Source organism: Mytilus californianus, unplaced genomic scaffold, assembly GCF_021869535.1.
Source record: "Mytilus californianus isolate M0D057914Y unplaced genomic scaffold, xbMytCali1.0.p SCAF_3, whole genome shotgun sequence".
NCBI classification, from domain to species: domain Eukaryota; kingdom Metazoa; phylum Mollusca; class Bivalvia; order Mytilida; family Mytilidae; genus Mytilus; species Mytilus californianus.
In genome coordinates, this window is record NW_026262679.1 from 120957176 (window position 1) to 120967106 (window position 9931).

The 9931-nt window shown below is 32.3% G+C and overlaps 1 protein-coding gene across 2 annotated transcripts in view; it reads left to right on the forward strand.

The window, feature by feature from the left end:
* The window catches only part of LOC127735980 (nucleolar protein 14-like), a 46662-nt gene extending 37096 nt beyond the window's left edge, over positions 1-9566 (forward strand). For both annotated transcript variants that reach the window (XM_052246469.1, XM_052246470.1), the window contains exons 19-22: positions 4814-4897; positions 6405-6671; positions 7233-7391; positions 9432-9566. In XM_052246469.1, coding sequence (XP_052102429.1) covers positions 4814-4897; positions 6405-6671; positions 7233-7391; positions 9432-9546 — 625 coding nt within the window. In that variant the 3' untranslated portion in view covers positions 9547-9566. The remainder of the gene's footprint in view (positions 1-4813; positions 4898-6404; positions 6672-7232; positions 7392-9431) is intronic.
* The last annotated feature ends 365 nt before the right edge of the window (positions 9567-9931 follow it).

The following is a 9931-nucleotide window of genomic DNA, read 5'->3' on the forward strand; positions in this document are numbered from 1 at the left end:
GATGATATCACCACCCTGTCCTAACACTACAACTCTACGTCTGTCACCACTTACTCCATCCACCACATAAATATTCCCATTACTGGTGCTGGTGATACTCCAGGGATATGTAAATATAGGTTGTTTATGTTGATCATGTTCATACATTCTCTCATGGTCTCCATTCTGATTCATTAGTATTACAACTCTTCTTCCTTTATTACCACCTCCTACTAGAACTTTATTGTCACTGGTAGTATAGATTGCTGTAGGTTCCAATGATGACACATTATATACAGAGTCTGTTAGTTTACCTGTATTACTACTGATTTGTTTTAGTCTTGATTCCCATGTAGCTATCAGTAGATTATTTGATTGAGTAACAGCCATACCATTGACCTGGATATTAAAGCTGGATAGTATGTTCAGTTTGGTTCCTTCAGGTTTTACTCTCTGTAATACTTTATCTGGACCACTACATATCCACAGTGAATCATCATCACAATAAGATATATAGCCTACTACAGTTAGTTCAGTCTGATATTGTTTATTAATGTTCAGTTCTACAACAGTAGGTTGTCCCACATCTTTGATGTTTACCACCTGATGATTCTCTGTGTCTTTTAATTTTGGATGTACTTTTTCTTTGCAATGATCACATAATAAGTTACTACAGTCAATACACTTCCACTTTATTGGTCGGTCAGTATCACATATTCCACATTTAGCTGGGGCTTGACTTCTTATAATAGACTGAGAGAATGCCATATTAGATAAATTTATATGAAAGATTTCCTTCCTGGTTTGAATCTATAAATAATACTACTTAGATAAGTTATATGATTTGGTCAATCATGGGAAGTCAAGGTTGTAATTTAAAACCCAGTTGTAGGTATGATTTGTTTAAACACTTGAAATTAAGTAATTAGATAGTTGAAAATCTGACTACTAGCTATAGGCTAACAATAGTTTCAGTTGATTTAAAGTATTTTATTATGTCTCCATTATACAAATATATTTTGATTTATTGATTTTTTTTTATCTGGGGTACTTTAAAATTCACATTTTATTATTGTAAAAATGAATGAGAAATAGACTTTAAAAAAAATTGATTGAACTATAATTATTTACCTTAGTAGGTTGGCAATATTTTTTTTAATGCAGTGACACTGTAAATTATATCATACCATGTGTAGGCACATATACTGGGTATAGAATGGATAGGAGAGATAATATTGCATGCCCTTCTTTCACAAAAATAGAAAAATATACAGAGAAATTGTGTTGTACAATGTATAGAAAACAACAACAAATAAATGAAGAAAAAAATATGCTGTTCACAATTCCTGGGTACTGGTATTATATTAACCTTGGTGTTCAATCATGCTCAGTGAATATACCTGTATAGGTCCTGATATGCCTGTTAATTTAGCAATACAAAACATTTGATGATACATGTGTATTAAATTCACACTATGCCAATAGCAATTTTTGGGTCATATATTGGCTGCATGCATAGTTTTGTAGGTTAAAACCAGAATTCATTATAGTCCCATATAGATAAGTGCATATGAAATGTTCTAATGGTAAATAGTCTGGTTTTTATACGACCGCAATTTTGCAGTCGTATATTGGTATGACGTTGGCGTCGTCGTCATCCGAAGAGACATTGGTTTTCGCACTCTAACTTTAGTTTAAGTGAATGGATCTCTTTGAAATTTTACCATAAGGTTCAATACCACAAAAGGAAGGTGGGGATTGATTTTGGGGGTTATGGTACCAACAGTTAAGGAAAAAGGGGCCAAAAATAAGCATTTTCTAGTTACCAGACAATAATTGTGGAACGGTGTATGGATCTCTCTGAAATTATACTACAAGTTTCCATACCACAAAGGGATGGTTAGGATTTGCTTTGGGGGGTTATGGCTCAAACCGTTTAGGAATTAGGGGCAAAAAAGGGGGAAAAACAAGGTTGTCCTGGTTAATGGACAAATACTTTAGTATAAAACATAATTTAAAGCAGTGTAAGGGAGATAAATCAAATACATCATTGAAATTATCTCCCTTACACTGCTTTTAAATTATGTATAAAGTAATGGTTAATGAACAATTAAGATAATTTAAAACAGTGTAAGGGAGGTAATCCAAATACAATGTTTTGGTTACTTCCCTTACACTGCTTTTAAATTATGTTTAAAGAAATGCATATTTATAAAGGAAGACCAGTAAAAATATCTGCAAATGTTGCATCTTTTTTTTTTTACAAAAATATCCATATGAAAGATTTGACACTATATTTTAAATTCTATTATAAAATAGATTAAGTTAGAACTATGGTAAATTTAAATGGGTAATTATGGTTGCAAACTCCATTGGAAATTTGAATTGAGATTATGACCATATCTTGAGGGAAAGAATTTTTTGGGGGGAAAAAAGGGGGGGGGGAAGAAATTGTGGGGGGGACAATTTTTTCTCATTTCAGATTTCAGAAATTAAAAAGAATTATTCTTCAAATATTATTTTTTTTTCAAATTTCAAATATTGAAAAATTTCAAGAAGTAATCTTTAATTGCACAGTATGGCACATTAGATTTGTAAAATCTTTGACCACATTTATTTATTTGTTATGCCGAATCTAACCGTGTATTTAGATTCTTAATTTTGGGTCCAGTTTTCAAATTGGTCTACATTAAGGTCCAAAGGGTCCAAAATTAAACTTTGTTTGATTTTAACAAAAATTGAATATATGGGGTTCTTTGATATGCTGAATCTAAACATGTATTTAGATTTTTGATTTTTGGCCCAGTTTTCAAGTTGGTCCAAATTGGGGTCCAAAATTAAACTTTGTTTGATTTCAACAAAAATTGAATACATGGGGTTCTTTGATATGCTGAATCTAACCATGTATTTAGATTTTTTATTTGGGGACCCCGCTATCAAATTGGTTCATATTGAGGTCAAAAGGGTCCAAAATTAAACTTTGTTTGATTTCATCAAAAATTGAATTATTGGGGTTCTTTGATATGCCAAATCTAACCGTGTATTTAGATTTTTAATTTTGGGTCCTGTTTTTTAAATTGGTCTACATTAAGGTCCAAAGGGTCCAAAATTAAACTTAGTTTGATTTTAACAAAAATTGAATTCTTGGGGTTCTTTGATATGCTGAATCTAAACATGTGTTTAGATTTTTGATTATGGGCCCAGTTTTCAAGTTGGTCCAAGTTGGGGTCCAAAATTAAACTTTGTTTGATTTCATCAAAAATTGAATATATGGGGTTCTTTGATATTCCAAATCTAACAGTGTATTTGGATTTTTAATTTTACGTCCCGTTTTTTAAATTGGTCTACATTAAGGTCCAAAGGGCCCAAAATTAAACTTAGTTCTTGGGGTTCTTTGATATGCTGAATCTAACCATGTATTTAGATTTTTTATTTGTGGGCCCCGCTATCAAATTGGTTCATATTGAGGTCAAAAGGGTCCAAAATTAAACTTCGTTTGATTTCATCAAAAATTGAATTATTGGGGTTCTTTGATATTCCAAATCTAACTGTGTATTTAGATTTTTAATTTTGGGTCCCGTTTTTTAAATTGGTCTACATTAAGGTCCAAAGGGTCCAAAATTAAACTTAGTTTGATTTTAACAAAAATTGAATTCTTGGGGTTCTTTGATATGCTGAATCTAAACATGTGTTTAGATTTTTGATTATGGGCCCAGTTTTCAAGTTTGTTCAAGTTGGGGTCCAAAATTAAACTTTGTTTGATTTCAACAAAAATTTAATATATGGGGTTCTTTGATATGCTGAATCTAACCATGTATTTTGATTTTGGACATTGGACCATAATAGGTAAATTAAAAAAATTCAAGTTCTTAGACCACATTCTTTCTGTGTCAGAAACCTATGCTGTGTCAAATATTTAATCACAATCCAAATTTAGAGCTGTATCAAGCTTGAATGTTGTGTCCATACTTGCCCCAACTGTTCAGGGTTCGACCGCTGCGGTCGTATCAAGCTGCGCCCAGCGAAGCATTTTATTGATAATGTTTTGGTAATTTTTGTATAAGTATACGGGACGTTTAGTATACATCTAATTTTTATAGGGATTTGGGATCATGTGCATTGGATAATTTTTTAATAAGAAAATGGCATTTTCTGCTTTGGACTATTTTAAGTAAGAAAATGGCATGTTCTGCTTTGGACCAAATTTTAGTAAGGATATGGGATGTTTAGCTTTGGACCATTTTTAGCTCACCTGGCCAAAAGGACCAGTGTGAGCTCTTTCCATCACTTGGTATTCCTCTTCTGTTGTCATCTGTTAACTTTTACGAAGATCTTCCCCTTCAAAACTACTGGGCCAATTGGACTTTACAACAATCATCATTAGGGTACTAGTATTTAGTTTAAAAATTGTGTCCAATCATCTTGCAAGACAGCCAACATGGCTGACTAGGCTAAAAATAGAATATAGGGGTTTAATGCCAGTTTTCATCATGAAAACTGCAATATATAGGATATATATGACAGCAGGAAAATTGTTTGGAAGGTTGAAATCTAGCTAGTTTTAATAGTTGTGGCCCTGTAATGACGATTTTTCCCAATTTTTTTTTCAAATTTGCCTATTATATCCTTTTTTCGCCAGAATAGTAGTAGATAAAGAAAAACTGTAAACAGCAAAAATAATTAGCAAGACATGATCAACAAAAAAGAAATCCGACTCATAAATTATATTCTAGTCTTCAATGTTGAAAAAGGTAAAAGAATTCCGTTGAATTAAATTTAACCTGAATTGATGGTTCAGTATGCATATATCAAAACCCTCTATTTTCTGTCATAGGGAGAAGATACAGACCCAGCTAAAGATGTCAGAAGTACTTACAACAGATATGGATAGAGATGCTCTCAATAATGATGGTTTTAGGTAAGGTTTTTATGCCCCCTGGACAAAATGTTGAGGGGGCATATTAATTTACCCCTGTCCGTAAGTCCATTCGTTCGTCCGTCCAGATATAGATACATGGTTTTTCCAGCTATCTCCTCCTACAGTTTTTGAGCTTCAGCTTTAATATTTTGTAGAATGTTTCTAAACATAATAGAGATGTGCATTTCCACAGGATTTTGATTTTTATGCCCCACCTACGATAGTAGAGGGGCATTATGTTTTTCGGTCTGTGTGTCCGTCCGTCTGTCCCACTTCAGGTTAAAGATTTTGGTCAAGGTAGTTTTTGATGAAGTTGAAGTCCAATCAACTTGGAACTGTTCCCTATGATATGATCTTTCTATTTTTATGCCAAATTAGAGTTTTGACCCCAATTTCATGGTCCACTGAACATAGAAAATGATAGTGCGAGTGGGGCAACCATGTACTATGGAAACATTCTCGTTTTCAAATATTTTCAAAATGCCAGGTATTTGGACTTACTCATTTTTTGGTACTAGCTGCATAAAGAGATCATGGTTTGTCCGGCTATCTCCTACAGTTTTTTAGCTACAGCTTTACTATTTTGTAGGTTGTTTGTACACATAATGGAAGTGTGCATGTCCACAGGTATTTGGAATTAAGTCATTTTTTTGTACTAAAAGTCAGAAGGTGGGGATGTTAGATAAGATATTCACAAAAACCGGTAGTTGGACTTCATTTCCTTCTCACTTGCTATATAATTGAAAACATGGTTTGTACTACTACTGCTTAATGTCCCTAATGCAATAAATAAGATTTTTTAGTAGTGTCAAATATTTAATCAATACCGGGAAGTTGAACTTGGTGACTACTAAAACTGGAAAGTTGAAACCTTTTGGCTGGATATTCAGTCCTGCAAGTGTAGACATTCAGAATAAAATCATCATACATAGTGTTAAATTTATAATTTCTTATGGTAACTGGTCAGGCAGAGCATCATTTGTGTCTTTCAGACAGCACAACAATTTCAAGTTGTATCTCAACATCACTGTTTGTCAAATCTAAAGTATGTGGAACTATACTCATGCATATGGCAGAGCAGAGGGGGGCATGGTCCATATCTAGTTATTCTTACGTTTCCCACCTTTCATTTCATTTTAACAAGCAGAGCATAATTATATTCTGCTTTTTTGTAGTGTAAACAAAATTAAAACATTAAACCAAATCTTACAAAATACAAATATTAATTTTTAAATGTATATCAGATTATTCAATGGGTTGAATGTGGGCAGTATACGGAAGAAGATTTATGCAAGACCACAGTTTTGTTTAGTTTTAAAATTTCATGAAATCAGCATGAATCTTTGGTCACCAATTAATCAGTACTAAAAATCTTTCTCACATGCATTAAAGTTTGAAAATGTGAGAGAGAAAAAATGTGTTGAAACCTTAACCACTGAATGCACTGATATATACTTATTGTCAAATAATGAATGTTAATACAATTATGATTCTTTCTATGTTTCAGGTTATCTGTGATATCATCTACAGTATCGTTACTGGAACAATTTTCCTCAGTTTATGATAATTATCCATCATATAAAGAAATATTTTCACCAATCAAATGTCAGTGTGGTAAACTTCCTGTCAATAATTACCCAGAATCCTTGAAGAAACAAATACAAAGACTTGTAAATGATATTACAGATGGGATGGAAACTAAACGAAAGCCATTAGTCATGCAGAAAAAGAAACCACCACCACTGAAAATGTTTGAACCCAAAATAGAAGAAGTGTATGTCATTTAAGATATTTGATAAAATAACAAACATATTTTTACTGGGAAATTTATATACATAATTTATCATAATAGAATGAATCTTTGGTGAAAAACATGACCTGTATACAGAATATCAGCTTTTTGTCAGTACAATTTATTGAAGTCGAATGATTTGATTTAAACATTAATGAAAAGTATCAAAGCCCATACACATAGACAATAACCTTAAGAGTATTCCCTTTATTGAGTACAATTGTATACATTATCTTTTCAATCTCAAAAGTGAGACTTTAAAACATTAATGAAAAGTATCAAAGCCCATACACATAGACAATAACCTTAAGAGTATTCCCTTTATTGAGTACAATTGTAAACATTATCTTTTCAATCTCAAAAGTGAGACTTTACCTAAATTAATTTAATAAAAAACAAAAAATATTGTGCATGCATATATGCTTATAGGGTTGTAAAAGGGCATTAAAAAAATTAATATAAATTTACCATTGGGTAATATTCTTTGTTTAAAATTAACATTAAAAAAAACCACAGTTTTATATGTTTTCTTTTGTCTTCTAGGTTTGATGATAGAAAGAAAAGGAAGGGAGGATCGAAGGAAATAAATGAAAAACAGAAACTTGTACATAAATACAAAAAGGAGATGAAAGGAGCCATTAGAGAAATTAGAAAAGATTCCTATATGATAGCTCAAGTACAGTTCCAGGAACAAAAAGAAAAGTATGCATTATTATCTGAGCTCTTCTTACACTTTCATTACTGTGTATTCGTTATTATGAATGGGGTACAAAATTTTTGGTTAAAATAGAAGCATGAATTCAAGTATTCAACCAAATACAAATTTACTATAGTTTTGTTTGATGAAATTTCCAAAACCACGTACATTTTAAGCTCACCTGGCCTAAAGGGCCTAGTGAGCTTTTCTCGTCACTTGGTGTCTGTTGTCCGTCGTTGTCGTCTGTTAACCTTTACAAAAATCTTCTCCTCTAAAACTATTGGGCTGAATTTAAGCAAACTTTGCCACAATAATCACTAGGGTATATAGTTTAAAAAATGTGTCTGATGACGCTGCTGCCAACCAAGATGGCTGATGCAGCTAAAAATAGAACAATGGGGTAAAATGCAAGTTGTGTCTATGCTTTTGAAAACTGCAATAAATAGAGTAAATCTGACAGGCAAAAATATTAAGAATGTTGAGCTCTATTGACCAGGTATATCTAAACTGTCAGACGACCTCTAATAGGAGTTATTGCCCTTAAATGACGAATCTTACCTTTTTTTAGCTCACCTGGCCCAAAGGGCCAAGTGAGCTTTTCTCATCACTTGGCGTTCGTGGTCGTCGTTAACTTTTACAAAAATCTTTTCCTCTGAAACTACTGGGCCAAATTTAACCAAACTTGGCCAAAATCATCATTGGGGTATCTAGTTTTGAAAAATGTGTCTGATGAACCCGCCTGCCAACCAAGATGGCCGACATGGCTAAAAATAAAACATAGGGGTCAAATGCAAGTTTTGTCTATTATTTTGAAAGCCGTTATAAATAGAGAAAATCTGACTTGACAAAAATGATCAGAATGTTGAGCTCTACCAATTGTTCATATACGTCAAAACTGTCAGACAACTTCTTTTAGGAGTTATTGCCCTTAAATGGCAAATTTTACCATTTTTTTCAATTTTGCCTATTATCTTGAAAAATATGGTAGATAGAGAGAAACTTTAAATTGCAAAACTGATCAGCAATACAAGTTCTACAAATAAGTCAGCATGGTAGATATTGTCAGTCGACTCCTTATTAGTGCTATTGCCCTTTGATGACGATTTTTAACAATTTTTTGCGTTTTTGCTTTAAATGATAAAAATTATAATAGATAAATAGACACTTTAAATCACAAATATGATCAGCAAGGCAAGATCTACTAACAAGTCAAAATTTTCCAATATAGTTAGTAGACTGTCACTCTTTATAGGAGTGATTGCCCTTAAATGAGGAATTGTTTTTACCCTCTTTTGTGTTTTGAGCAAAAACTAAAGAAGATAGAGAGAAACTAAACAGAGTAAATGATCAGTAATACAAGATCAACAAAACATAGATTTTTGTCATGAATTCTATTCTCGTCTTCAATGTTGGAGAGTGTCCTTTGTTTAATATGCACATAGACCAAGGTGAACGACACAGGCTCTTTAGAGCCTCTAGTTTCATTTCTGCCTATTATCTTGAAAACTATAATAGGTAGAGAGAAACTTTAAATTGCAAAATTGATCAGCAAGACAAGATCTACAAATAAGTCAAATTTATCTGAAATCGTTAGTAGACTCTTTATAGGAGTGATTGCCCTTAAATGACGTTTATTTTAAGAGAGAATCTTTAAACAAGAAAAATGATCAGCATTTAATACAAGATAAACAAAAAGATTTTTGTCATGAATTCTATTCTAGTCTACAATGTTTGAGAGTGTCCATTGTTGAAGATGCACATAAACTCAGGTGAGGGACACAGGCTCAATATTTTGATTCATTTTTTTTCAAGACTACAGCTGACTTTTCATAAAAAAAGAGTAGGAAGATACCAAAGGGACAAACAACAATCTTAAATCAATAAGAAACTGACAAAAATCATGTTAAAAAATGAATAAAATTATGGTTTGTTCATGCAGTTAGAGTTAGCTTAATTCTTGACATACAAAATATTCTAGTGACAATAGCATTTGATATAAACCTTGGCTTACCAGAAAAAGAAAGATATTTTTTTTATTTTTGCAGGGATGATGAGAGAAAAAGGAAGGTGAAACAGTTATATGGATTGCTAGCTAACCAAGAAGGGGATTACAGAGCAATGAAAAGAAATAAAAGTAACAATGAGAATAAAGAAAAATAAATAAATATCTACTTAGTTTTTGAACATTGTCATTTATATCTCTGGTTAACAAAATACAAAATATAGGGAAGTTATCTACAGGACAGCTGACTTTGTACAGGACTCAAATGTTGCTGACCTTAGGTTTGCACTCTATATCTTGCTAATTTTAATTATGATTATTTTCCACAACTAGAAGGTGTGTCTCGATCAAGTTAAGAATAGCTAGCATAAAGGTCAGTTTTTCTAGCTTAGTTGATTGTTCCTAAATTTATGTTCACAAATTGTTTGGTTAATATTACGATTGGTTATTGGAGTTAAATGATGATACTTTGTCTGATTATTACATTCGAACACACAAGTAGTAGGTATGGCATGACTTAGGTCAGAATTTCTGTTAGGTCAA